At 53.9% G+C, this 27,978-nt stretch overlaps 10 protein-coding genes across 10 annotated transcripts; 4 read left to right on the top strand and 6 right to left on the bottom strand.

The window, feature by feature from the left end:
* Positions 1-11: 11 nt before the first annotated feature.
* Positions 12-946, bottom strand: AB675_9035 (putative peroxiredoxin pmp20; the record flags this gene model as incomplete). Its single annotated transcript, XM_018149536.1, has 5 exons — positions 12-47; positions 139-331; positions 395-574; positions 760-801; positions 897-946. The coding sequence occupies 5 exons, from the start codon at positions 944-946 to the stop codon at positions 12-14; spliced, it is 501 nt and encodes a 166-aa protein (XP_018001467.1).
* A 1,225-nt stretch (positions 947-2,171) lies between these two features.
* AB675_9034 (Glucokinase) lies at positions 2,172-3,656 on the bottom strand (the record flags this gene model as incomplete). The annotated part of the gene is made up of 1 exon (XM_018149535.1): positions 2,172-3,656. The coding sequence occupies one exon, from the start codon at positions 3,654-3,656 to the stop codon at positions 2,172-2,174; it is 1,485 nt and encodes a 494-aa protein (XP_018001399.1).
* Positions 3,657-5,195: 1,539 nt separating this feature from the next.
* On the bottom strand, positions 5,196-6,203 carry AB675_9033 (uncharacterized protein; the record flags this gene model as incomplete). The annotated part of the gene is made up of 1 exon (XM_018149534.1): positions 5,196-6,203. The coding sequence occupies one exon, from the start codon at positions 6,201-6,203 to the stop codon at positions 5,196-5,198; it is 1,008 nt and encodes a 335-aa protein (XP_018001540.1).
* A 737-nt stretch (positions 6,204-6,940) lies between these two features.
* Positions 6,941-10,348, top strand: AB675_9032 (Leucine-rich repeat-containing protein sog2; the record flags this gene model as incomplete). Its single annotated transcript, XM_018149533.1, has 1 exon — positions 6,941-10,348. One exon carries the CDS (start codon positions 6,941-6,943, stop codon positions 10,346-10,348), a length of 3,408 nt encoding a protein of 1,135 aa, XP_018001596.1.
* A 1,241-nt stretch (positions 10,349-11,589) lies between these two features.
* AB675_9031 (uncharacterized protein) lies at positions 11,590-12,792 on the top strand (the record flags this gene model as incomplete). Its single annotated transcript, XM_018149532.1, has 2 exons — positions 11,590-12,538; positions 12,605-12,792. The coding sequence occupies 2 exons, from the start codon at positions 11,590-11,592 to the stop codon at positions 12,790-12,792; spliced, it is 1,137 nt and encodes a 378-aa protein (XP_018001378.1).
* A 1,775-nt stretch (positions 12,793-14,567) lies between these two features.
* AB675_9030 (uncharacterized protein) lies at positions 14,568-17,943 on the top strand (the record flags this gene model as incomplete). Its single annotated transcript, XM_018149531.1, has 2 exons — positions 14,568-14,664; positions 17,549-17,943. 2 exons carry the CDS (start codon positions 14,568-14,570, stop codon positions 17,941-17,943), a joined length of 492 nt encoding a protein of 163 aa, XP_018001598.1.
* Positions 17,944-19,145: 1,202 nt separating this feature from the next.
* Positions 19,146-20,132, bottom strand: AB675_9029 (uncharacterized protein; the record flags this gene model as incomplete). Its single annotated transcript, XM_018149529.1, has 1 exon — positions 19,146-20,132. One exon carries the CDS (start codon positions 20,130-20,132, stop codon positions 19,146-19,148), a length of 987 nt encoding a protein of 328 aa, XP_018001430.1.
* A 1,352-nt stretch (positions 20,133-21,484) lies between these two features.
* On the top strand, positions 21,485-22,949 carry AB675_9028 (Fumarate hydratase, mitochondrial; the record flags this gene model as incomplete). Its single annotated transcript, XM_018149528.1, has 2 exons — positions 21,485-21,683; positions 21,733-22,949. 2 exons carry the CDS (start codon positions 21,485-21,487, stop codon positions 22,947-22,949), a joined length of 1,416 nt encoding a protein of 471 aa, XP_018001610.1.
* Positions 22,950-23,152: 203 nt separating this feature from the next.
* Positions 23,153-24,763, bottom strand: AB675_9027 (High-affinity methionine permease; the record flags this gene model as incomplete). The annotated part of the gene is made up of 1 exon (XM_018149527.1): positions 23,153-24,763. The coding sequence occupies one exon, from the start codon at positions 24,761-24,763 to the stop codon at positions 23,153-23,155; it is 1,611 nt and encodes a 536-aa protein (XP_018001499.1).
* A 1,163-nt stretch (positions 24,764-25,926) lies between these two features.
* Positions 25,927-27,618, bottom strand: AB675_9026 (uncharacterized protein; the record flags this gene model as incomplete). The annotated part of the gene is made up of 1 exon (XM_018149526.1): positions 25,927-27,618. One exon carries the CDS (start codon positions 27,616-27,618, stop codon positions 25,927-25,929), a length of 1,692 nt encoding a protein of 563 aa, XP_018001379.1.
* Between the last annotated feature and the right edge of the window lie 360 nt (positions 27,619-27,978).

Here is a 27,978-nt window from a genome sequence, read left to right as displayed (position 1 = left end):
GTGTCGGCCCTCTACAGCTTCGCGAGGATGGCTTCGGCGCCAGAGACCTGTTCACACATAGCGTTAGCGAAGCTCCATTGTCACCACGAGCACGTGGCATCGTCCACCCCAAGCAGAAACCGCAGGTAAAGCACTCACAGTAACATCCCTAGCAGGCTCCTTCTCTGCATACGTGACGACGCCCTTATCCACGATCATGGCGTACCTAGCCGCCCTCTCGCCCATGTTCCAGCCGATCCCCCGACTGAACTTGCTGTCCGGATCACTCAGGAACAGGATGTCTTCATTCTTGATGTCATTCGCTTTGCCCCACGCCGACATCACAAACGCGCTGCCGATCTTGTCAGCAAACTCCGTTTCCGGACACAGGTGTGGCCACACGAGAGCGACTTACTCGTTGAAAGCAATCACAGCAACGACATCGACCGCCTTGCCCTTGATAGCTTCCAAGTTCTCGATGAAGCCGGGCAGGTGGCGAACACTGCAGCCAGGGGTGAAGGCGCCGGGGACGGCGAAGAGGACGACTTTCTTGTCGGCCCAGAGTTTGGAGGCGTTGTAGTTCGTTGGGATGCCGCTACGGGGGAGGGGTCATGTTAGTCTTGTGGTCATGATTGTCGGGCGTGGGCTAATTGGGAGATGGGGAGGAGTGGCATCGCTTTTGCTCTCGAGATTCCGATTCTCTGGTCTGGACAGCAGCTGAAGTCCGTAGATTGTATCCAGCGGCCCTGCCGCAGGCTTTCATCGTGATGGAGAACTTACCAGCTCGTGATACCAGCCTTCTCTTCTGTCCATGGCACGTACCTGTGAAGTGAATACCGTCAGTAACACGCTCCATCCATAACTTGTCTTACCCGACGGCGGACGCCGGTCCTCAAAGGACAGTGCGGATGGCTTACGAGAAAGTGACATCCTCCGGGAATTTATCCCCCGCCTTCAGCGCCGTCATCGTTTGGGTTGTGGGATATGCGTGGCACTCCTCTTGTAAGACTCAGTGTCGGTGACGATGATAATGTCGTTGATCTGTTGAATCAATCGAGACCCAAAAGGCCAGAATGTCTTGCAAGAGGTTGGAGTGCAAGTCTAGTCCAGTACAATTACATATCAATTTGGCCTGATATGATATCGCGCGGGATGAGCTGCCGAGGCTGCCTCGCGGATCCGGCCGCTAGTCGGCAGTCATCCGCGTCTTCAACCTCTCTGCAGTCATGTTGACGAATCGCGAGCGCACATTTTCACAGCAGACGGACTGGTCTCGGGCGGAAATCAGAAAAGTGGACAGTGACAGACAGTTTGACATGCTACAACGTGCCGTAGCAATATTCATCATTTACCTTCGTCCCAGGGGGGCTTCAAGGACGATGTTGCGATCATGCGAGTCATCATTGTTACCTCGTCGACCAAGTAGACAGGCCTGAGATGCCAGTGAGCTTCGCTTGAGCGTCACTGGCATATCATGTGATGGAGATGATTCATCACAGGACTACCAGCCAGGGACGGCTCTGAAGGTCTGACATTGCAGCTCTTCAAATTGCAAGCCTGGAAGAGGCCTCACTTGAGCGTTGCTTCGTTGAAAACATTCCGTCGTGAAATATGGTCAGGGAGGGCTCTGAGGGTCTGACATTGTAGCTCTATCAATGGGCAGGGCTTGGGAGGAGCCTCACTCAAGCGTCACTTTGTTTGGAAACATTTCGTCGTGGAATCTGGCCAGGGAGGGCTCTGAGGTCCCGAAGCTGCAGCCCTATCAAATCAGCAGGTTTTGGAGGAGCCTCACTTGAGCGTCTCTTTGTTGAGATCAAGTCCTCGTGGTATCTCGCCAGGGAGGACACTGTGGGACCGACTCTTTGGTTGATCAAATCGGTGGGGTTGGGAGCTTGAGCGTCACTTCGATGAAGACAACTCGTCGTGGAATCTGGCCAGGGAGGACGCTGTGGGACCGACTCTTTGGTTGATCAAATCGGTGGGGTTGGGAGCTTGAGCGGCACTTCGATGAAAACAACTCGTCGTGGAATCTGGCCAGCGAGGGCGCTGTAGGACCGACTCTTGAATGATCAAACCGGTAGGTTTGGGATGAGCCTCACTTGAGCGTCACCAACAATTCACGCCGTAAAATTGATCATTGTGGATTTTCCCGCCAGGGCGGGCGCTGGCGGGCTAAATCTATGTCATACACATCATGCCGCCTTGTTCGCGGCAACCAGGGCTATCAATGCAGCCCCTAATCCACTACCGTCTTTAGCAAGGCCTATTCGGATGCGCTTCTCGTCTGCGCCTATGCCCTCTATTTCCCTGAAGGCCTCCCTGATATAGTCTTCGAATCCCGGGTAGTACTCCACAAGACTACCATCCACGCCGATATCTACAGGCTCGTCGCTCTCCTTTAGCTTGTCCGTGCCTATGACAACGCCGGCTAAGGCGACAGCACTAAGACGCGCAGCCCGTTTACCAATCGCGTGCACTAGAGTCTTTACGGCGACGCAGTCCTCTGTGGAGGGTGCTGATACGCCCAGCTGTAGCTCCAGCGTTTGCTTCGTTATGCGTAGATGATCTGAATGGTCCTCTTCAACAATTGATAGGAACGAGGTATCAATGCCCCATTGCTTGTACAACGCGCTGTCGTTGGCCACAGTCGTAGTGCTGCTCGTGTCGTTATCTGCGGAGCTTGTGTCTTTGAATAGGGCGACCTCCTCGTCGTTCTGGTAGAGTGCTAGAAGAGCACGTCGAAGGATTTCTCCCAAGAACATGCCTGATACTCGCTTCTCAAACATCTGGATCCCAGGATTGACTGACTCCTTGTCGAGGTCCACATCATACGGGGTGTTTGGAAGGACGTTCAGTGCGTTATCAAAGCTGCCCCATTCCGAGTTGATCACCATGAGACCTGTCGATCGGTCGTAGCTTGCCTCTCCTTCAGCCGCCGCTATGTCCTTCATCTTCGTTACTTTATCGAGCTTCTCGACATATGCGCCATTGGTCCCGGTGCCGAAGATGGCGCCGATGAGCGTCTTCGTCGTGCCTGGAGAGGTATAGGAACGCGCCATGAGCGTGCCAACGGTGTCATTGACCAGCGCCGCGACTCGCACAGGAAGGTTGAGAGCGTCGATCTCCACCTGTAATAGACCACAGACATCTTGGCCAATAGCCTCATCGATGTCGAAGCCTTTAGTCCATCGCATAAGCTTGCCTTTATTGATGCCGATCTGGTTGACGGGAAAGCTAAACGTAAAGCCCAAGTCGAAGAACTCTTTCGAACCGAGACCTTTCTGTTGGTGTGCTTCGAAATGCTCGGAATGATGCTCTTTTAGGAATGCCTCGATCTGCTTTGCCAGGAAGCTAAACAGATCAGTCGCCTTCTTCGCCTCCATCAGTGTCCGTGGTACCGCGACTTTCGATTGCTGTAAGGAGAATGTGTGGTTGCCATGTAGAACTATTGAGCAGACACGAAAGTTTGTCCCGCCCAGATCGACGGCGAGGTATGTGCCTTTCTCCGTTCCGTTTGGTACATTAGTCACGTATGTTGGAATTTGGCTCAACATTGTACCCTGCTTCTCGAGGCCTTCGTTCATTTGCCTGATGTATTCCTTGACGCCTTTGTTCAGGTCTTCTGGGCCATATTCGAACAGGGCGGCCACCCGGTTGACTTCCTCCGTGAGCGCCATATTCGTCGGTGCGACGGATACTGGCGCGTCCGAGAAGATGTTCTTGGGCTTGCACTGGGTGCCGGGCTCGAGCTGGTCGTAGTAAGCCTCCTGCCTGTATACACTGTCGCCAAAAGGACTGAGAAGTCGGCGGCTGACTGCAGGCGGTTCGACGATTGGCTGGCTCAGTGTAGGGCGCCGTAGCGTTGAAAGGTATTGTATACAGCTGGCTAAAAGAACAACAGCTACGACTGCTGATATACGGAATAGTAAAACTGAATCCGAGCGATGCATGTGAGGCAGGCGCACAGTGAGGGGCACCACCTGGTGCTGTGGAGGGGTGGGAGCAATCAGATTCGTAAAAGATTCGCATCAAGAGCGATGCAACCGTGTCTGATGTCATTTTCACTTTCTTCGTGCATATTCGAGTGGATCACTGGCATGCGACTTCTTCAGTGATTACTGTTGCAGTATGTCCTTGCGAGCACAATTTTCTTGGAATGCGTTGAGGGTCAGATGGTCTGTATCAGGCCATAATCAGGGGTATAGTATCTGGCGAGATCTGACAATTCGCAGGTCGTCCGTGGTTGTCCGCCTTAGAGAATATATTTGCAGATGTTCATAGCACGATCATCTACATGGCTGCTACCTTCTGCCCACCACATCCAGGTCGCAATCCTCGGGGTGATAGCTTTAGATGAATCGTCTTGCATTCAGACGCGTCGTTAAGGTACCTCTGAGGCTGTAAAGCACTGTCGCTGCGTGCCAGCTGGGAGGGTCCAGGCCAGAATCAAGCACTACCACCTTGGCAGATTGCATACAGCTGTCATCCTGCAGCTAGAATAGCCGACTACCACTCGATACTACCAGCCGGGTGAGCTGCTAGCTGACGATTTCTTGATCTCGGTTTCACGCAGCACAGATCTCTCGCCTAACAGACAACACATCGTGGATGCATGGTTTGCGAGATTGCGGGGGATGCTCGTGTGCCGATCGTATGCCCCGGATTTCCCCACACTTCAACGAGCCGCATCCAGTACTCAAGTTCTGGTACGGGTTCGAAGCTTTGTAAGAGCTCTCGACAGTAGGCCTGCCGTGCGTTAGAAGTGCTGCTCATCAGAGATTTCAGGCTAAGGAGGGCGCTGAAGGTCTGACATTGCTTCACTGGTTGGGACGGTGGATTTGATTTGAGCTTCGCTATAGTGGCAGTTTGTAGTACAATGCTTCATGAATTTAGTGGTCAGGGAGGGCGCTGCACCAAAGTTGGCAAAACGCTATCTATACTGTCTATGGCGTGAAGCCGCCGTTGCCCGCATATAGCTGGGCACGGAAGGAGATGCGCGGACCGGCGAGACGGGGGCAGGAGCCAGTCCCGGGACCACTAGGGCGATTGCGCCGCGGCAATTTGAGCCAGCTGGCATAAATGTCGTCGTTCAAGCGCTTGTCCGACCACGGCGCAATCGCCCTAGCCCCTCGCGTGGCGAAATCATGTGCCGCCACAGCCTTCTCATATGCCAGCAGGGGGGACTCCCGCACCACATTCTCGGCGACTTCAGCTACCTAAGCCTCATCGTCCTGCACCCGCCTCCAAGTGTTCTTTCTCGCGGCTGTAGTACTACCAGAGCCCGCTTCAGCGCTGGGCTTCCATATGGGCCGAATTAGTCCTTCACGCGCGAACGGATTCGCACTCGGGGTGTTCTGACCCGATGAGGCGGGCTCTGCGTCGATTTCTGCTTCCGCTTCTTCTGGATCTGGCCGCGCAATCCGCTGCTTCTCAAACGTCTTGACCAGCTTTCCCTGCTTGTTGAAGCCCAAACTCATGACTGACCGCGTCTTCTCATACTCCGGCTTAGAGGCCTCCTCGAGGTCCCGTAGGTACTTCTGCTGCTGTTTCAAGGCTGCAGCCCGCTGTACAGGTGTCATCCACTGCGCTTGACCAGGTGTGATAGTGCTGAAATCGGCTGCTTCATCGTGAACTTTTGTACGTTGAGCATTCTCCGACTGAAATGTGAGTAGTCGGTCCCGGCGAGCCTTTGCTTCCTCTAAAGCCGCATTTTGGCGGAGAGAATCGCTTGAAGAGACTGGCGTGGGACCTCTGGATGGCGTGTTGGATAGTGATGGAGTGCCTGAGCGTGAAGCGGCTATACTGCTATTGTGTGCTGTCTGGCGTTCCGTCCCTCGTTCCTGTCGTAATGATGTGAGGATCTGTTGCGTTTCGCTATCGGATACAAGCTTGGTTCCACAGAACGAGCATGGTTGGAGTCCTTCGAAAGCACAAATGATCTTGCCACATGAGAGACAGTTCGGCGCCATGTCGAAGAGTGGATGTATGGAAGCATTACATGTGCAAACACGAGGCTTACTGGGTATGGATGGATTCGTGGTCATTTCGAGTTGAGATATGGCTGAGCTCAGGTCGGCTATTGATGACGACGAGGCGGTGGTCGTTGCGTGAGCATTCGATGAGCCATGGGCCTTCTTGGTTTTCGTCCGGACATTTGGCATGAACTCTGAGATCAGGTTGCCTTGCTGGCCCCCTCGGCCAGCGCCTGCCGCCGAGCCGACCATGTTGTGTTGTCGACAATATGTGACGATGATGCCTGACTGCGCGGACACGCTAACGACAAACGACCGATGTAGCAAGCACGATCAACGCACCGACAAAGTCCCCCCTAGCAGATGAATTGATGCAATCGTTGATGCAGAGTGCTGAACAATATTCGTCGTTAACTATTGCCGCCGGAGATAGAAGGATATATATTTTCTCCAGAAACGGTACCTGACGTCTGTCCCTGGAGCTAATGCAGAGCGGTGCAAGCGCCACCCGATTTTCTCGGGCATCATCACGTGACACGTTTCAGAACGTGCAAGGGTGCCAACGAGGTTGGGTATCAGCAAAAGCAAAGGACACATACACACGACAAACTTGCACATATTCTGACCGGCACTGTATCATCACGACGGGAGATCCATCTGACAGCCAAGCCAGAGCATCGAGGTCCGCCGCGCTTGTACCACCTACCGTCCTCCTCGATCACCCCGACTCACCCCTTGCGTGACTCCACGCGAGGTCGAGCGTCAGCGATTTTCACCTCAAGCGCTCGACTGGGCAGTTGATCTGAGAAGTAGCCACTGTCGTTTTGGCAAACTACAACAGGAAGACAACCTTCTGAATCGATCCAGAGTGGCGCAATTCGTTCCGATCATGTCTTTGTTCTGTGGCTAAGCGGCTCAATAATGCGGCCGGCCTGCCGAGGCCTACACTGTGCCCTCCTCCCTTGTCGGAGCCCCAACATCACGAAATGATGGCTATAGAGGCGCCAATGGTGTCTAGCATAGTCCCACCGGACGAGCAACGAATCCCTCGCTCTGCTCGCTTCAACGTCCATTCACCTCGAGCGTCAAGCGAGAACAACAGGCCGAAAGCCGAAACCCCAGACTTATATGCCCTGACTCAAGATTCGCCTCCGAGGCGGCAGCGGGACGAAAAGACGACACCGACCACCTTGCCGACACCCCTAGGCATAGAAGATACTATAGCGCTGTTCAAGAAACGATTGGAAGCTGCTCAGCAACACAATGACCAGGTCCTGGAAAGTGAAGGCGTCACAGACGTCGTCAAGCCAAAATTGACGCTCGATATTGGCCATTCGAACTTGGCTCGACTCCCAGAGGCGGTGGTGGACGTGATCAAAGACCACGTGGACCGCTTGTCGCTGTCGAACAACCAGATATGGCACATGTCAGGGCGTTTCTCGGAGTGCATACACCTGCGATATCTCAACGTCAGATCCAACGTCTTTCGCGATATTCCCCGCGGCATCTTCAAGCTCACATCGCTCGAGATTCTCGATATCAGCCGAAATAAGATCAGGAAGATTTCGAGAGATATCCGCAATTTGACCTCACTTCGTGTGTTATCAATCATACACAACCGGATCGACGACTTGCCCACGGACATGTGTGACATGAATATGCTGGAAATGATCAAGATTGCTGACAATCCGCTACGATTCAAGCTGAAGAAGATCATCGAAGCAAAGGAGGCCGAGGTGCTGTTCTCAGAGTTGACGGAGCAAGAACGGGAAAAGTCCATCACCGTCGAGATCAAACGCTACCTTCGCGCGGCACATCCTATTGTGCCGCCAATTGACGTTGAGGTTGCGCAGCAGTACGAGGAAAGTCCGATGGAAACTCCCAAGCCAGCAAAGCGAATACTGAGCAGTCGCTTCCCCGTCATTCCATCAAATAATACTAGTGATGGGTCCTCGCCTCCAACAGGCACATGGAACAACCCACCGCCTATACCAACCCGATCACACCAGCGAATGGCGTCTGGGCAAAGCATGGCACTCAAGAGACCTGGTATTGCGCCATTGATATCGAGCGACCGACTGCGCAGCAATTCTGAAACGACAGTACAGAATCCACGTACGAAGCGAATGGGCATGGCCCCCCTGGCCAAAGCGAAGCCTGGACTAGACTCGATAGACGAAAGCAGAGCGAATCGAAACAGCCATCTCAGAGGCATAAGTCACAATTCTGCGCTAAGGAGAGGCGGCGTCCTCGCATCGCCTGGCTTCAGCAATGCTTCGTACAGTCCGAATAGTCCTCGGGATACTCGTGGCCGAAACAGAGTGATCAAGCGACTATCAAGTCTACCGGAGTATAAGTTGGAGCAAGAGTGGCACAATCCTGTCGTGCAAGGCGCTCGAGGCATCCTGTACGCTCTCTATCAGGTTCATCCACATATTTCTGGACTCATTCAGGCCAACCCCGCGCACGAGAGCAAGCGCTCATCGAGCCTGGAAGCTATCTTTTACTCTGCAGCTGCCATGGTCGACCGCCTCAACGAGTCGTTAGAATTCGCAGATTCGATCGATCCCGAAGACGTCGAAGCTGTTGAGAAAGCAGAAGAAATGGTACAAGAGGACTGCAGTCACTGCATCACGGCATACGTCCAGGTCGCTGCACGCCTACAGGACAGTCTCCGCCGGATTGTGGCGGGCAGTGACCTTCGCTATGTGCGTACTCTCATGCTGCTTCTGTACGGTAGTATCGCAGAGGTCAGAAACGCCGTGAGCAGTCTGGGCATCGATATCAAGATTGTCAGTCGCGGTCATCAGCGGCAGAAGTCGAGTGGACACAAGCACTCTATTCAGACCATACCTGAAGAGAGCGCAGATCAGGTTGAGATTCGACGTTCAGCTACGCCGACCCAGGACGGCATCGTCCACCAGCGACCTGGAATGCGTCTCAGAAGCGAGACAACGATCCAGCATGGCGTCTCGGAACCGACCCATCCACAAGCGAATCCCTCGCTTGGTGCAATCAATCTCACAGGGACGACCGTGAACGGCACCATCCACAGCAGCTCTTCCTCGTCGACCATGAATGGGACTACGACGCAGGGCAGTGCATACGGATCGAGGTCGAGGTCCAATTCACGAACAATGAACAGTGGGCCAGTCTCTCTAGCATCGTCAGTCGCTAGCACGCCGAGATCGGGCGATGGCTTTCATCTTCCACGGTCAACCTCGTACTTTGCTCGTGTAAACCCGTCGACAGGCATGACCGAAAGCCAGGAGGAGTACACATTCGGACAGATCTTCATGTCTCTGACCAGGTCTTACGAAGCGGCCTTAGCCGCAGTCCCTCTTGCTAAGGAACACTTCAGTCGGTGTGTTGAGACATCAAAGGATGGACAGCAGTCCAGAGCAATCCATGACCTCTGGGCAACTCTGGTCTATCGATGCAAGCAGTGCTACGAAGTCAGCGAAGCGTTGCAATTGCGACTAACCAGCATGCGGATCAAAGACGAAGTAGGACGCAACGATCCATCCTTTTGGCTTCTTTGCAAGACCTTCCTGCAGAGTTTCGTTGACCTTGTGACAGAGATGCGGGAAGTCAGGAGTCTGCGTCTACTACCACCGGAATTGATTGTCATTTTGCGACCCGTGCAAAAGACCAGTCGGGAAGCAGGTCGCTTGATTCAGCAAAGTCCTTGGAGCAACCTCACTGATGGCGTTTCGACCATGCCCGCGCCAACACCGTATAGCTCGGTGAACGGTGCACCACCACCACTTCGATCTGACAGCTATGCCAACAACATCCAAGGAGCGCCTGCGAGAAGCGACAGCTATACCAATCTGAATGGCTACGGCAACGTGTCTCGCTTCCCAGCTAAAGAATCAATGACTTCTCATGTACAACGGCCACAGTTGCACCACATGCATACATCGCCGTCAATTATTTCGACGGCGCCTGCTGTGCAGCAGCCTGACTCGGCGTCGTCGGTGCCATCTGCGTCAGCATATCCGGGCTTCGACCGCCTGGCAGGCCCGTCACCGTTGACATCACCATTACCAGCGACGCCGTTATCAGCGGCGCTCGGGCCGGCTGCGGCAGCAACAGTGCCAACATCAGGATTCCCGACAGCCATATCCACTACCGGCAATCCCATGGCTGCCGCATTAGCAGCCCAAGGTCCAGGATGGACGATCAAACCTCAACACAGGGATATCAACGGGGATGAAATGCCACCAACACCGGCCACAGCAAGCCTTGTACCACTAGGTGGGACCGAACGGAGCAACGCAAATGGCTACGGAGGTGACCATGTTTTCAGAGGAGATGTATTCCAACGAGCAGACACACTGCTAAGCAGTATGAACAATACAGGAGGGGGAATGAACTGGAGTATCCGAAGATAATGCGCAAGGGATATGGGGAAGCCAGAAGCAGCGCCATGGATGATGGCGGCCTGATGACCGACGATCTTTGGATACTGATATGATCAGATGCATCGCATATGGTACTCGATGACACGATATAGATTCCGGCTGGCAGGTGGAGAAGCCTCTGGGTGTATACTAAGTTAGTACATGAGATAGTAGTATAGTCGTTTGGTCACGACATCTCAGGCGAGACTGCTTGTTAATGTACAACACAAAGCTGTGGTAGCCCAAGATTCTGTTTTAATCATTGCTATGTCGATCACTGGATGAGTGGTATCTGCACGTCTGGTCTTGCAGTGCAGAGACTCGCAAGTTGTATGCAGCCTTCGTTCCTGCCAAGGACATCAGCATCATAATCATGCCGCAACGACACGCCTTCAGGCAATTCGCGCCGCTGCAAGCATTACAGTACATTCATCACCCGGCTACGAGTACCCATACGAGTAGACCGAACGGAAGCTGACCTGGCTTCCTTGCTAAATGAACCCAAGTAGCAAAATATTCCATACCTTCGCTACCGCCCCTCGTCCTACCAATGGCAAAGTAAATCTGCTCGATCTCAAGCCATCGATGTCTCACGGCCGACAGAGTCACGTGTCCGCATGCGGAAGACTGCCACTATACGAGATCGTTTAGGTAAGCATGCTGCCATTCAGGGCATTATCGCCCAGGGGCCACCAGGGGTGGATCGGCGCCGACTACGCCCGCTCCAAGACAGCCAACCAGAGCGCACTCGCTAGAATGATGAGATGCGCCACCGGACGCCGTGCGGCGGAGACGCGTCAAAAGATGAATGCTCCTCTGTCGTGACGAATGTCCCTCCAGCGGTATTCAGTGATGCCGTGCACGCGCTAAGTGCAATTGCGAGGGTGTGTTGGTCAGCGTCGGACGAACGAAGCAGCGGTACGTGAGTGTATTGCAAATGCAATATCGAGATAGAGTAGAACTATATACATGGTTGTCAGGGAGTCGATGATCCGAAGCCAAATCCAGTCCGCTCTGAAATTCCAATCTCAAACACGCCTGCCGTCGGTATCAAAACTATTTGACCCCGTCATAGACCGGCGCATGTGCTACTGATATATCTGTTCCTTCCTGTCCATCTGTCAGAATTCCCACCTCTACACGTCTCTCAAAGAACATCTCACTTCTCGCCTGGTCCTTGCACCTCATTGCCCAATCCATCTCCCAGAAATAAATCTCCAACTCCAACCAAAATGTCCGCCCACCAAATAGTCGTAATCGGCTCCTCCTTCGCTGGCAACCTCATCACCGCCAACCTGCTGAAGGACATTATCCCAGCCACCAGCGGCAAGACCTTCAAAGTCATCCAAATCGCACCCACCGACGAGTTCTACTTCAAGATCGGCGCCCCTCGAACACTCATCAACCCCCAATCCCTCCCTCTCGAGAAGTCGTTGGTCAGCGTGCTCCCGCACTTTGAGAAATATGGCGCCGAGAAATACCAGTTCATCAAGGCGTTTGTTAAGAGCATTGAGCCTGCGAGCAAGACCTTGAAGCTGAGTACTGGCGAGGAGGTGAAGTACGACTCACTTATTATCGCCTCTGGCACGATCTTCAACAATAACCTATGGTCCACGGCACGCGGCTCAGAGCCGTTGAGGGCGGAGCTCGCGGAGCTACACAAGAAGCTGCCGGAGGCGAAGACGATCGTCATAGGTGGCGGTGGTCCCGCTGGGATCGAGACCGCGGGCGAGCTGGGGGATCTGTACGGCTCGAAGAAGGATATCACGTTGTATTCCGGCGCGAAGCAGTTGCTTAATGCGTTAGGGAACAAGAACATGGGCACGGATGCCGAAAGTCGACTCGTCAAGCAGGGGATCAAAGTCGTGCACGGTATTCAGATCACCTCGCAGCGATCGGAAGGTGGGAAGGATGTGATTGAGTTGAGCAATGGCGAGACGAAGACGGTGGACATCTACATCGGAGCTGTAGGCGACAAGCCCAGCACCGACTTCGTGCCCACGGAGTGGCTGAACGAGAAGAAGTTTGTGAAGGCGGATGGCAAGACGATGAGGGTTGAGGGTGCGCCGGGCGTGTATGCGTATGGTTCGGCGGCGAGCTACTCGAACGGGAGCATTATGGATGTGTTTATGGCGAAGAAGGCGTTCATTGAGACATTGAAGAACGATCTGGCTGGGAAAGGTAAGTCCCAAAATTTCCCTCTCGACTGACGGCATTCGGGACTCTTGCTGACTTGGCCGTGAACAGAGCCCGCCTCGCGTACGAACAACGTCTACAAGAAGGTCCAGTCCGATATGCAGTTCGTGCCCATTGGGTCTACACAGGGCGTTGGGATTGCCTTTGGCTGGAAGATCCCGAGCTTCATGGTCAGGATGGCGAAGGCGAAGGATTTCATGATTGGTCAGTTTCCGAAGTATCTGGAGGGTACTGCATAGGTGTTGAGCGGGAGGAGACGTGATTTCCTTTGCGGTTCATGCTGGGGTTGATTGTTTGAGATACACCTTGCTGTTTGGGTTGTGCTGGTGCTGGAGCGAGCATATCAATTCGGGTACTGGGGTGATAGAGGGGTGGTAATAGAATGCTCATAGCAATCTACGAGCAGTACATTCTAGCCTGCCAGTTGAGCCTCCTCTGTAGTAACGCGATACTTAAGTATTCACACGTTTTGTAATAAAGTCAATACCAGTGTTGCACGCAGGACATGGCCACCACAGCCGTCTCGCTGACAGGGAAGGCGGCGCTGTGTTCGACATGCTCCAGATCAGCCAAGTTCTGGCATGACATTCCCGTGGACCCAGAGCGATTCGGATGACACGCGCACCTCGCCAAGATTATCTAGGCCAGGAGTCCAATTGCCTTTTCTCCCTGGCCCGTCCTCAGGTAAGACCGTTGGAACATATTCCATCCAATTGCTCTGCTCTCATTCAGCTTTGTATCTTGCCAGTGCCGTCCAGGCGAGTGAGCGCTGCAAGATTTTGAGATCATGAGTTCTGCAAGGTGGCTTTCTCAGGTTGACGAAAGGTCCCAGTGGGGCACGTTGCCTGAATACGAGGATTTTCGTCAACATCGGGCGCCCCTGTCATTGGGAGTAGCCAGATCACCATTATACCAAAGTCGTTAAGAGAAATTGTCTTCTTGCGCTTGCCATGAAGACAACGATTCCTCGATTGGGCATCATTGCTGTGCGGAACAAGAGGACTCTCGGCTCTCGCTTCGCGCTAGCGACGACACAGATTATCAGCACATAGAACGGTGCCTTGTGCAAAGAAACGGCACAGGCGTCCTTCTCAGACAGCCTTATACTCAACAGGCGGAGCTTTATCGAATTCATCGCGGTGTCTTCCCTCCGAACTTCGCAGCAAAGCGCCACGGATCATGAGGCTCCTATCGTACGATAGCAAAGGATGGACTGTCTTGGATAAGGGCCCGCAACTAGAGACCTACACCAGACACGAGTATGCAATACTCTCGCACTCGATCTCATCGCAGTGCCTTGCCTTCGAACTTCGCAGTAAAGCGCCACGGATCATGAGGCTCCTATCGTACGATAGCAAAGGATGTATTGTCTTGAATAAGGGCCCGCAACTAGAGACCTGCACCAGGCACGAGTTTGCGATACTCTCGCACACTTGGGCTCTGCCAAAGATGAGGTCTCATTTGAGCAATTCCCCGACGAAGGCGTTTCTTCCAATCATAGGATACGAGACATAAAGGGATTCTCAAAGATCGACCTCTGCGGCCAGCAAGCTTCTAAAGACAAGCTCGCGTACTTCTGGGTCGACACATGTTGCATCGACAAGCGCGATGCGATGGAGCTTCAAAATTCGATTACGTCGATGTTCCATATCTACCGAAGCGCTCAACGATGCTACGTGTATCTCGAAGATGTGTCTTGGCCCCCCGATGGCGACAAGTCGCTGATAGAGGCGCAGATGCGCAGGTGCAGATGGTTCACACGTGGCTGGACCCTCCAGGAGCTGATCGCTCCACGTATTGTTCAATTCTTCTCCAGGGAGTGGACGTATTTGGGAGACAAATTAGACTGGCAGGATGTCATCACCGAGATCACCGACATCCCGCGGCGGGTGCTCAGAAATGCGGACTCCGTGTTCGAATCCTTGATCGATGACAGGCTCTACTGGATCTTTGGCGCCAGACGAAATTGGAAGAGGAACAGGCGTATTGCTTAATAGGAATATGCAACATCACGATGTCCTTGAACTACGGTGAGGGCTTTGCGTCGGCCTGGTCTCGTCTCAGTTCGGAGATCGCGAAAGCAGAAGACATTCCCGAACCACGAAATATTGGTCCGCCGCTGCTGGAACTTTACGGGCTGAAGAGGAGAAATGTGCTATATTGATAACTAGGTAGTTAGTTAACGGCCGGTCGGCGCTCGAGAAGTGCACCAGGTCCGCAGAGTTCATAAGACCAATATAGAGCCTGTGAGAAGGAAGCTTCTGGTGTAGGACTCTCGCGCAGGATGCTGCAAATCTGCGCGTAGTCACCCAATCGAGAGGGCCGGTAAGACGTAGCTTGCTGAAGATACAGCAGAACCATCTAACATGGTTCAAACCCATCGCAGTTCAAGCTGAGCTGAAGAACTGGTTTGCCTTGCATCGCTCGTACTTCGTCGTACATAGTCGCACATCGATCCTCGGCCGCTTTAGCCTGTAGCCTGGAAATCTGAGCTGAGATCCTTAAAACAGCGTGTCGTGACGCCTAGAAGCGGCTGATCTGCCGTCGCGCTATTTTAACGACGTGTCTCTCTTTTGTCCTCTTGTGTTTTTGGCATGCAATTCTTTTAGGCTACCCTGTGCATTGGAAGTGCTCACATTCTTGTTTGAGATGATGCGCTGCAAGGTTGAGATTGCAGGGTATCTCAGGTGCCTATCTCGCCAGCCTAGACCCCAGCCCGGGCGGCGCGGTACCTGGTTTCGACGGTAAGTCTGACCCCTAGCAATTGTGTGTTCTTGTGTGGAAATGCGCAGCTGCGTTTCTAAGGGTGGATCTTGAAGTGGAAGCGTCCATGATGAGACGGCGGGCTCGACGGCTGTGCGTGTTTTCCTCGCTGGAATCAAGCTGTGATTATGCCGTGGTGCATCGGTCCTGCACTGGCTTGGGGCAACGTGTCTGTGTGGAAAGTCAGCATCGCTCGCGGAGGGCGTCTGGGAAAGCGCAGAGCATGCGTCGGGCTTGGGATACACTCTGGTGTCAAACGTGAGGGGTGCTCGCAGGACGTTCCTCCAGGCGTGCGTTGTGCCGCCCGCCACCGGAGAGTGCGCAAGAGGTCTGTACGGATATTTCAATTCTCTTTTTTCATATTCGCTACCATCCCAGCTGCGCTTCGGAGCCTCTGCGATGATGCGATGATGCATCTTTACGCTCTCGCTATCCCAGCGCCAGCTTCAAACAGGGTGAGCACGGGACTACGTCGACTCTGGCAGACACATGCGCATGCGCACGACTGCGCGACTTCCTCACACGCACCTGCCCAAAGTCAACCGTCTCCGATATGCCTTGGTCGGCCTAGCAACCACGCCTCAGTGCACTCCAACCGTTCCACCTTTTGCACTGCAAACCTGCTCCTTCTCCACCCTTGCCAGCAGGATCAGTGACTGCATTGGACACATTGCCGGTCGTGCCTGCCAATCTCCACCCTTACCACTCAATGAAATTGTCCTGTTGGACCACGGCTTCATGCGTACCAGAGTATACACCCATCTTGCTTTCTGTTGCAGTGGCAACCGCTGCTCAATTCAACACAACGGTCATTCCCTGTCATTCTCTGAACTTGCGCCTGACACTTGAGACCTATATATACCGCTCCTTCCCCTCAACTCTTCGAGTTTCTTCTTTCCTTCCTTGTATATCATGACCAGGCGAGTTTCACCCCCCTTTTCATGAACAGACTTACATATTTCGTAGGTCACAGACTCATGCATTCATACAGCAGCAGCAGTGTAAGTACACATTCCTCTCCTCATATCCTCTGTGTCGTAGCCCTCTCGCGTCGTCGTCGCACCTCGCTGTCGCCCACTTTTCTGGTTTCCGAGATTTTTTCAGTGGCTGCAACAGCAGCTTACCTATCTGGACGACGATAGGTACTTCCGCGCCCTGTCAGTCACACGCTATCAGGACCGACGATAGTAAATTCTGTGTGCTTGTGCCCATGGTCGACTGTATTCTTCTCGGTACCTGCTGTTCAGGCGTGTTCGGGAGCCTCAACAGAGCAAAACAATCAGTTCAGGCTCTCAACCATCCTTCATCTCATTCTTTCTGGTCTCTGGTGACTTCCTCGAGGTCCTCTTTGGTTCCGCTTCGGCCAGTCTCTTCGTCTCGTCATCTTTGCGTCGCTGGTGCCTTGCTGTCAACGCTTTTCTGGTTGCTGGCTCGATTTGGACACTCGCCTTCCTAATTCGGATTTCAATCTGTTCCGCAAGGATTCCGATAGTCAATATCTCGACATCCAGGTTCATTGATCAGTCCTTGTTTACGGCAACGCATTCACTGGTGTCCAGTGACCTCGCCGGTGTCTTCTCTGCTTCCGCACCCGACCACCTCGCTGTCGCCCCCATCACCGTCGCCCATCTTCATTCAGAGCACTTGGCTAACTTCTGTCTTCCCAGATGTCTTCTTCACTTGAAGCCCGCCGACAGGCTCGTACGTCTCGGTCTCGACCTTGGCTGACGGGCTCTGTTCGGTCGGTGCTGAAAGAATCCTCGGTCCCTAGGACGACGGTCGCCCCCGACGTTCCTTCGATTCCCGAGCTCGCTTTGTCCGATGTGGTGACGAGTGGATCGGCTGGTTAGCACCCAGTTCGTGAAACGAGAATCCCTTCGGCCCCCCTGGATCCTCCCTCTGCATCTCCCTCCCTCCCTCTCAAAAGCTGTCTGAAGACGTCGAAGCGTACCGTCAAGGTCGTGGGTAACCAGGACAGAGAGATCGAGGCAAAGCACTGCACGGAGCATGCCACTGGCCAGCAGCGAGTGGTCAGCAGGATCCCGACTTTTGTCCATGGATCTGGTTTGGTGGGAGCCCGAAAGCACAAAACAATCCTGAGGCGCAACCTTCGTGTTCGCTTCGTGGATCCTGTTGTCACTGGGGTTGGGATCTTTCCTTTCTGGGATCGGTCATCGATACACGCATGTGAACATTGGGAGTGTTTGACCTCTAGGTACAACACTTGTTTAGTTGCTAAGCGGTTTGGGCTTGATCCTGTCAACGGGCAATCGTTTCATTCCTGGTGCGAGAAGCAATTCGAGCTCGGGAATGATTATGATTACTTCAAGTTGGCCTCAGTTCACACACGGCGGTCGTATCTGAGGAGGATCGGTGCATCTTCGGATGCCTGTGATTCTGACGATCCCGCTTACACTACCGAGATAGAGGAGAAGGATGAGGAGTTGGATGATCCACCAGGAGGAGTGATATCCGAATTGGTGCGAGACTTCGACAAGACAGACTTCTTCGGCGAGGATAAGGGGAATGATGACGAGTCGGAAGAATTCCCAGATGGATTCACAGCGGTTTTCGAGCTACTGCGGGGACATGTGGTGGAGGATTTCGATGAGTTAGATTTCTTCTGAGTTCGAGACTGGGGGATGAGGGAGTGAGAAAAGCAAAACCAATGGCTGGGGCGACAGTCGGAGGGAGTAGCAAGAAAAAGAGAAAAAATGAAGGAAAGAACAGCAAAATTACTCGGCTGAAAGGTCGGGAGTCAAAAAAAAGGATGAGGTTGTGGTGGGACATTCACTTGGTTTGTGCTCTTGTTTTGTTCTCATTGCACTTGGACGGGGTTCATTCGTGGACTCTAGTGGCTTGTGTGTTCATTGCACTTGGATCACTTTTGTGATGGCTTGTGCTTGCTGTTGGTGCTTTTCTGGCTGACCAGCGGCTCTGCTAACGTTGTGTGTAGGGTGACCCACGATGAGAGACCGCCTTCGCGTGGTGTGGGTTGTGAGTAGCTGTTGTCGGTGATCTCTTCGCGATGAGGAGGAAGACGACATGACCGAAACTGAGAGTCTCTTTGCTAAGATCGGTGCGATGGACGTGATGGATCGTTGTCGAATCGAAGGTGGTGGAAGGATGGATGGACTACTAGGATCACTGTCAAGTCGGTGATGAGTATAGGCTATGATGGACATGTTGAGTCAATGGTATGGATGTCAGAGTGATGCAAGATTGGCGAGAAAGCGATGGGAAGTATCGGATTAATGATATTGCGTTACATTTGTCTGTGTTCGCACCTTCTTTGATGCTCCGAGTCGTTGCCTCTGTATTCATGTGACGTTCTCCATCGCCACTGCCTTCAGCAAGACTGAGTGCCTGACTGCTATCGTAGCTCGTGATAGATCAACTACCTTGCAGCGAATCCAGTGCTCCTCTCCGGACCTCCAGACCCATTCGCATTCGCATGCCCGGGTGGGGACGGTGGAGTCAACAGCTTGAATTGAGCGTCACAACTAGCTCTAGGTGCTCTCTAATCTCCGCCACTCGAGCGTCACAGCCAGCTTCAAGGAGCCTTGGATGCCCGTCACTCGAGGGTCGCAACTATCTCTAAGGCGCCTCCAACTCCTGTTGCCTGAGCGTCATAACTAGCTCGAAGTCGCCTCTGATCCTCATCGCGTAATTTCTGGAGTTTCGCATCACCGCGGAACGTCTCTGCATTTGGCATGTACCGTGTGGTCGACCGATTCGTGTCTGCACCACTGAGTGCGATTTCAGCATCTGAAGGGACTGAAATTATCAGTTAGTGGTAATTTACCGTCCAGGGAGGCCTTCGACGTACCTACTCGTGCGGTAGCCAGACGACAGGTCGCCACCTATCACCGAGATAGGTCTGGAAGACCTTGTATTCCTCTGGCATCTGGACATCATCTTCGGAAGTCACTTTGATCTTGCCATCATCACGACGGACAGTGTATTTGGTTGTCTTGAATTCATGGTGATGAGCCAGGTTGATGGTCTGCAAGCTCTCGCACGCAGCAAAGAGTGCCGTCGTCACCTTCATGCCGTTCTCATTGAACTTTGATCGTTCCTTGGCGAGGTCGATAGCGTCCAGGTATCGATCATCAACCCAGCGCTTCTCGTAGTACTTGTAGTTGACCCAGGGATTGGTGGTGACTTCGAGCTTCTTGAGATTACTTGTTTCGAGTGTCTTCAGCGCCGGCACCAGACCACCGGTGATCGTAGTTTTGATTTCGCCAGCGAAGCTGAGGTGCTCGATGGTTGATGACACGTATTCGGTGGCCTTCGAAAACTGCTCAACGGTCCAAGCCTTGCAGTGCAGCTCAAGATTGACTATGGTTGGGTGGGCGAGAATAGTATCCATGGTCGCCTTGACGTTCACGGTAGGGTAGGTGCATGACAACGTCTCCAATTTCGGGCACGCAGATATGACCAGGGCGGCCTCTGCAACATCCTGTAGCTTCAAAGCTTTGATATTGTCGAACTTGCTCTTGCGTAGGTCTAGCTTCGTGACGGGGTCGATGCGCTTGAAGTCGCAGATACGGAGCTCGACTAGTTGCGGAGCTTGTCGAAGAACTGGAAGAAGAAGCTTGAACACGTCGCTCGTGTTCTCGATCTCCTTCCACTTGAATTCTGATTCCTCTTCTATCAAGTCGAGATATGCGGACAGACATTTCGTGACGGTAGAAATCTGAGGGTCTTTGAGGATCTGGCGGAGCCCAGCACCTAGGTAGTCTTCGCCACCCTTAAGCATCTTGATCGTGCCGTTCTCATGACGCGTCTTATCTTCTGATGACATTGGCTCCATGGTGGCAGAAGGAGGAGCGTGTGGAACGTTGGGTGATTTTGAAATCTCGGAGTCGCCTGGACTGTGTGTGAAAACTGTCTCGAATGTGCGTGTGAGTCGTCTGCTCCGTGTATGGGAGTCGTCTGATCTGATTGTGGGAATGGTCTGATCTGAGTGTGGAAGGTCGTCTAATCTGTGTATGTGAGAGAGACAAGAATCACTCAAGTAGTGGTGTGGAAAGAAATGAGATACACTGGGACTGGCAGCAGGTATTTGTACTTGGATGAAGGCAAGAAGCATCAGGCAAGAGGGAGACAAAGACCGCCTGGCAGGAACCCCAAACCTTTCACAATGACTCCCTTCGACGACACTTGATGTAGGAATGAGCGTAGACGATTTCATCTTTTCAACAACCCCCAACACGTGATACTTCAAGACTACCTACCCGCTAAACTGTGACGAAGAGAGTTCCGAATCCTGACAGCGCCCTCCCTGGCCAGAAAGTCCGCTTCTACGAAGTGACGCTCAAGTGAAGCTCATTCGCATCTCCTCTGTCAACTCGCGAAACAGTACCAGGCAGTTGCTGCCATCCCGGCGAGGGGATCTATCGACGGGAGTAATGATTCAGGAGCCAGAATTAACGACACAGATATGTTGTGATAGTTGGAAGCCTTGGGAAAGCTCAAGACTTGTTGCCACAGCCTGTGTGCTTGGATTTGTTCCATGCAGGTCTTACTAACTCGCAATGGAGGCCATCAACGCCGGAGATCTTGCTGGGGACTAAAGCAACGCTGACATTGCAATGGTGAGGGTAAAGTGCATTGAGAATTGTAGCTAAGGTGGGAATCGAATCCTCGACATATAGGTTGGTCTGAGATATTGAGGCGGCCCCTGGGCAGCAGACTGAGGACAGGAGTACTGGGCGTTTTTCACACTTAGGATTAGGAGCTGCTTATTACAGATCTGTCGGGGTGCGGTAGGGCGCTGAAGGGTCAGGATTGCCTCGCTGATCACGTCGATAGCTTGGGATGAGCCTCACTCGAGCGTTGATTAACCGGAGAGACATATCGAGAAATCCTAGCCAGGGAGGACGCTGTAGAATTTGGACAACTTCATGTTGAGAGGTTCTTCCACGCTACGGCAGAATTCGGCAGGTGCAGGGTCCGAAATTGAGATCTTCCGGATGCGCCCGCTCGCGTAAAAGTGATGGTACTGGCTGCAGCGTGACTTCACTTCTCCGACTCGACAGCTCCCCGTTGCACATGCTGGAGGCCGCCCGAGCACTTTCCTACAAAGTCGCCAGCATGTTACCTGCCCGCTCCTTACTTCTGCGGCAGTCGTCCACGATCCTTCGAACGACAGCGTCCTCCAGAATGGTCAGTACACGCACAGAAACCGATGCCTTTGGGCCCGTTAAGGTCGAGTCCGACAAGTACTGGGGAGCCCAGACTCAAAGGTCTCTCGGAAATTTCAACATAAATCTACCAAATGAGAGGATGCCAGAGGGCGTTGTGAAGGCCTTTGGCGTCCTCAAGGGAGCTGCTGCCACGGTGAATATGCGATACGGTCTCGGTAAGTGCCTCCAAAAGCCCACAGCGCCGTGCTAACAGCTCTGTCCCAGACCCGAAGCTAGGAAAGGCCATCCAGGAGGCCGCTGCGGAGGTGGCAGATCTCAAACTCATCGACCATTTCCCCCTCTCCGTATTCCAGACAGGTTCCGGCACACAATCGAATATGAACGCCAACGAGGTCATCTCGAACCGTGCGATTGAAATCCTAGGTGGAGAGATGGGTAGCAAGAAGCCAGTACACCCGAACGACCACGTCAACATGTCTGCGTCCTCAAATGACTCGTTTCCGACTGTTATGCATATCGCTGCTGTGCTGGAAATCGAACAGAAACTCCTGCCCGCTCTCACCCGAATGAGGGACGCCCTGAAGAAGAAATCCGAAGCTTTTGAGAAGATCATCAAGATTGGTCGCACACATCTACAAGACGCCACACCACTCACCCTCGGCCAGGAATTCGGTGGCTACACGGCCCAGCTAGACCGCAATATCGAGAGGATAGAAGCCACACTACCTCATCTACGACAACTAGCACAGGGAGGCACTGCTGTTGGTACAGGATTGAACACATTCGTCGGATTCGCGGAAGGAATCGCAGAGGAAGTCTCCAAAATGACCGGCACAAAATTCATCACCGCTCCCAACAAATTCGAAGTCCTCGCGGCACACGACTCCATAGTCGAGGCTTCCGGCTCCCTCAACACGCTCGCCTGCAGCCTCTTCAAGATCGCGCAGGACATTCGCTACCTCGGTTCCGGCCCCCGCTGCGGCCTCGGAGAGCTCGTGTTGCCCGAAAACGAGCCCGGATCTAGCATCATGCCCGGCAAAGTCAACCCTACGCAGTGCGAAGCGATGACGATGGTTGCTGCTCAGGTCATGGGCAACCACGTTGCTGCTACGGTAGGCGGCATGTCCGGCCAGTTCGAGCTGAACGTGTTCAAGCCGGTCATGATCAAGAATCTGCTCCATTCGGTGCGTCTATTGACCGATTCGATGAATAGCTTCGTCGACCATCTCCTTGAAGGCCTCCAGGCGGACGAAAAACGCATCATTTCGCTTCTTACAGAGTCGCTAATGCTGGTCACGTGCTTGAACCCCGTGATAGGGTACGATATGGCTTCGAAAGTGGCGAAAAACGCGCATAAGAAGGGATTGACGCTGAAGGAATCAGCTATGGAACTGGAAGCGTTGTCGGAAGCAGATTTTGATAAGTACGTGCGGCCGGAGCTGATGTTGGCGCCGAAGGAATACAAGGGGCCGAAGGCATAGGAAGCGGTGGTCCTGGCGGCCTCTGCGCCGAAATACCCAAAGACGGTGTACGAAGGCCCCCGTTCCGCCCCGTCGGCTGAGTTCATCCGTCGACTGCAGAGGATGCGCGGTCATGACTCTTTTTAGCTTGTCTCCGGGGAGGGCACCCTGGGTATCATTCTTGTTCAATTGTATAGATACTGATACACAGTCCTCCCCAAGTCCTATTCCTTCCCACCCACCTCCCTCGCCACATGCACAAAAACATTCCTCGTCCACCCATCCTGACTAGTCACCACCTGCCTCTCCAACCTATACCCGCCCAACTTCGGCAACACCACCGCCCACACAACCCAGTAAACCCCGCCCGCCGCAATAATCCCAATCCCCACGACACAATGCAGAGCATACCACAGGTCATTATACACACTCTGCCCATCCGTCGGCGGCACGAATGGCGCCACCACGAGATACACATTGCTCAACAAAAAGAACACCGCGACCGGCAAGCTGGCTTTGAAAGGTGGGCTCCATTGGTAGTGGTCCTTGTGGAAGTACAGCCAGATCAGTCCCGCGGAGACAAAGACATTGACGACGCTGAGGGGATAGCTGATAACGTTGAGGATGAAGTTGTATGCATCCCCAGGTGGTGGGGCGAGCATGATGATCATGCTGACGAGCCAGTGCTCGAAGAGACCCGCTAGGGGTGCGTTGAAGGGTTTGTTGGACGCCCAGAAGCGGGAAAAGGGGAGAATGCCTTCCCGGCCGAGTTCTTGGACTAGACGGCCCTGGCTGAAGATGACGGAGAGGACGTTGCCGAAAGCGGAGAGAGCGACGAAGACGGAAAGGGCGCGCTCGGCGGACTCGCCCATCATGTTGCGGAAGAATGAAGCGGCGAGGATGCGGCCGCTGGAGAGGATCTCGTCGCGCGGGACGGCGGCGAAGTAGGCGATGTTGGCGAGCATGTAGAGGACTGCGACGATGGTGAGGGCCATGGGGGCGGCGATCTTGAGCGTTCGGACGGGGTTCTTGGTCTCCGAGAGGGCGTAGTTGGCGTTCGAGTACCCAATGTAGCTCCAAATGACGTTGTAGAGGGCGGTGACGACGCCGTAGGCTGAGCCTGTTGTGCCGGCGAAGGTGTTGCCGCTGAAGTTGTTGGGCTTGGTTGCCGCATAGGGGACGTGACCGCCTAGTGCGACGAAGCCAGCGATGATTATGATGAGAAGGATCGCGAGCTTGATGCAGCCGAGGAGGTTCTGCAGGCGGAGACCCCATTTCAGTGCAGTGCCGTGGATGAGGAAAGCGGCGGTCAGGCAGGCGATGCCGACGCCTCGTTGGTTCCAGCGGTTGACTTCGACCTGCGCGGCGTGGAGAATGTACTCGCCGAAGACCACTGAGTTGGAGCCCGCCCAGCCGAGGAGGATCACGTAGCCGGTGTAGAAGCCTGTGATCAGGAAGCGTGGATGACGGTAAACGAACTCGAGGTAATTCTTCTCGCCACCGTTGCGGGGGATGCCGGTGCCGAATTCCATATAGACGGCCATTCCTGCGGCAGCAATGATCATTCCCGCAACCCAGATGAACAGTGTGAGTCCCACACTGCCAGACAACGCGAAGATGGCTGAAGGTGTCGCAAATATGCCGGTTCCGATCATTCGATTGAATATTAGGAACGTAGCGCTGGTTAGGCCAATAGTCTTGCGCTCCTCGCTGGTCTCATACACGTCTCCAGCCTCATCGAGGATGACATCCTGGCGACGTGGCCCATTGGCGACCCCGAAGCCCGCCGCAGCGGGCTGGTACTTCTCTGATCTGTCTGATGAAAGGCTGGCCATCTCTGGTGGTAGGATTGCTGATACTGCTGGACAGTCGGACGTCATCGACCTGGACAGGATCACAGCCCTCTTATATACGCCTCTTCAATATGTCGCGCAAGTACGTTGCACCGTAAGGCCTGTAAGATCTGATGAGGTCCATGAATTACAGCTTGAGCATGCCCAAAGCAGTAACGATGGTCCGCCACGAGGCTCATAGTGGAGCAAGGAGGCCGGTGCGGGCACGGAAGCAAGGCAAAATTCTCCATGCAGCTCTGGCGTCGAATGGTAAGTTGATGGCGGCATCAGCAAAATATGATTAAAATTTGTAAAGAAAATCTGGGTGGGATTGGATTGTTCCGCTTCGATGCGGATGTTCTAGAGAATTGTCAGAAAATGTGATTCTTGGCGTGAATTGCGCCATCAACGTCAATATCGAAACTCAAGGCGCTGCTTGCTTAATGACGCAGTGAACGAACATTAGCGACAGTCGCCTGGGACATGTTGGCAACAGGCGACTGCGTCAGATTGTCTCTGGATGCTGTACTCTCTTGCTCGACCCGACAACTGCTTCCCTGTGAGCCTGTGAGAAACTCGGCAAGTCAGGGGTGAAGACAAAGTCTTATTGGCAGCAGACCATGGGCCTTATGTCTGAGACGGACGTGATGCCCTTGAAGTTGTTGCGTTGAATCGATGTAGCATTTTAGCCGGTCCTCGAGAAGAGCGTGGCACAGAGCCTCGACGTGTCATCGTCATGCAGTTGGAGCTATGCAGCTCGAGATCATTAACCCGTGACAGTAGTTCACAACACCACAACACAAGAGGTACTGATGGCTGCATGACAGCGCCTGCACGGCAAGCAGCGTGAGCCTCAGCAGAAACCAAAGCAGCCCTTGTGGAAGGGTAGACTGGATGTCGCTTGACGCCAGATTGACTAAGTAGGAGCTGCAGGCTTGGCAGCCGATTCGAACCGGTTGACTGGACTCCCGGGCTACTGACATCCCATGCCATGCCCACGACCGGCTGACCACTGACAGAACCTAATCGGCACTTTGAGTCCAGAGGCCTCCCTGACCTTCTCGCAGCCCCAATCATTTCATTGAAGCTTGTGACACGCTGGGCGGGTTCGGCTATGGCCTATCTCCCAAACAGGTCACTCGTCGGATCGGTTTCATACCAGCCCATCATCGGCAGCCACTCTTTACTCTGCCTCTCCAGATCATCATGTCCCCATGATCCTTCAGTACCCTGCACTTGCGACTCGGCCCATTGTCTCGCTTCCGCACTATACTCTTCCGTTTGCTCTTGCCCACCATCACCTCCCATACCAACGCCCACCAGCCCGTCATCCTGAAAATCACCGAGCCTCCTTCCCCACCAATACCTTGAACTCCTCCATACACCCTCCTCGCCACCTTCGAGCCAAGCACTACATGCCTCCTCCTCCTCACTCCCGGCCAACCACGCCACTTCCTCAAAAACCACCCCTTCGCCTCCCAACTCCTTGTATTCCACGGCACTTCCTCCCTCCACCCCTGTCCTCCTGCCTGCCCACCCCAGCACACCACGCCGCCGTGCATCAGATCGAGGAAGAACTCCACGTGGTCGAGCGTTCCCTTGACACTCGCTTCGACGGCTCGTTCGCGGAAGGCAGGCCAGATGATGCAGTCGAGATAGCTCGGGTGTGCGCGGAGGTACTGCACTGGTCGTGGTCGCAGCGCTACGGGGACGGTCGTCGCGTGCGCGTCGAATTTCGCGCTGATCAGCGGGTCGGCTTTGTAGTGTGCTAGCATTGCTCGTTCTGCGCTTGCTGCTTTCGCTGGCGTGGAGTTCAGCGCGGGACTGTAGAACCTGTTTGGTGGCGCGTAGGAGGTAGCCACAGGCCGAGTCGTGCTTTGGGCTGCGGTGGGGATGTCGTTGAACGAGGTGGTAACGGAAAACAAAGGATCCAGGGGCACGGGACCCATGAAGTTCAGAAAGCAGGTAGGTAGACTGCTGGGAGCGTCGGTCAGGTAGGCGGTGCGGGAGATTTTGAGCATGGCTGCGATGGCGAGGGAGGCTTGGATCGCAGATTGCGGGGATGGGGAGGTGCTGGGGAGGATGTTGTTTAGGGGCCAGGTTGATGTGATGTATGCGGCTTGCTGGAGTCTGGACGCCGGAGACGAGGTGGAGGCGATAGCCCGGCGTTGATACTTATAGGCGTGTTCGCGGGTTGTGGTGGAGAGGGCACCGGAAAGGTAGGGCTCATAGGCTTTGGGGAGTGCCAGAATGGTGTCAGTCTCGGGAGGTGGTGGATTGTAGGGGTCAGAGGCTGGTCGGAAGGGCATAGGCCACGAGTAAGGCTCATCACGCTCTTCTTCGCGGTCGATTGGTTTTCGTTTCGGGGGTGCATACATGGAATCGGGTGTGTTGAATGGGTCGGTGGCAATTGAGGACTCAGCGGCAGCAAGCGCCGCAACAGAGGGCACGATTCCCTCAAGACCATACGGGATTGGAAGGTCGCCACTCGGTTGGAAGACTTGATCACAGTCGGCATTCCTTGGCGTGCCATTCCGTCTGTCACTGCCTGGCGCGCCATAGGGGGAATCACTCAGTCCAGTCGCACCTTCCCCAGATCTCATATCATCGTCAGGCGGCGTGATAACAGCGGTGACCTTACTGAAGCTCGACTTGGTTGCATTGATGCGTTCATCAAGATCCTCAAGCCGCTTCTTCTGCCGGTCCCGAAATGCTTGTTGGGCTGTACGATTCTGTGCCCTTCGCTTATCGGTCATAATGCGGACATACGGCTTCTTGACCTTTGCTGGCGGTGCAGAGCCATTCTCGGTCTTGATCGCAGTCGTGGCGTCTTTGGTGCGGGTTTGTGTTTCTATCATGGCGCCGATCTGTTTTTGGGAAAGACAGGGCTGAATAAGTACAGAATTGCTGTTGTATTTCCCCAGGCGGGCTTTGGGCGCGACTGGCCACGATTCCAGTATCTTCGTTTTGCGACGACGTAGCTTTGTAGTCTTGCCACTCTCACAGGATTTGCGCGTCGTGCTGTTGAGGTATGGAGGAATGACGGAGAAGTGAGCCTCCCAGACATCCCAGTTGCGTAAGCGCGGCAGGGTCTCTTAACGAAGCCTGCTTACAAAGACGTCGTCACGTTCGGCTACAGATGCCCGCTAAGGAATTTTGAGGTCAAAAGTACATTCTACCTGGCTGGCGACGGCTCCTCATTCACACCATCATAGATT

Source organism: Cyphellophora attinorum (assembly GCF_001299255.1).
Source record: "Cyphellophora attinorum strain CBS 131958 chromosome Unknown Contig9, whole genome shotgun sequence".
Taxonomy (NCBI): domain Eukaryota; kingdom Fungi; phylum Ascomycota; class Eurotiomycetes; order Chaetothyriales; family Cyphellophoraceae; genus Cyphellophora; species Cyphellophora attinorum.
This window is presented reverse-complemented; position numbering and strand designations above follow the sequence as displayed.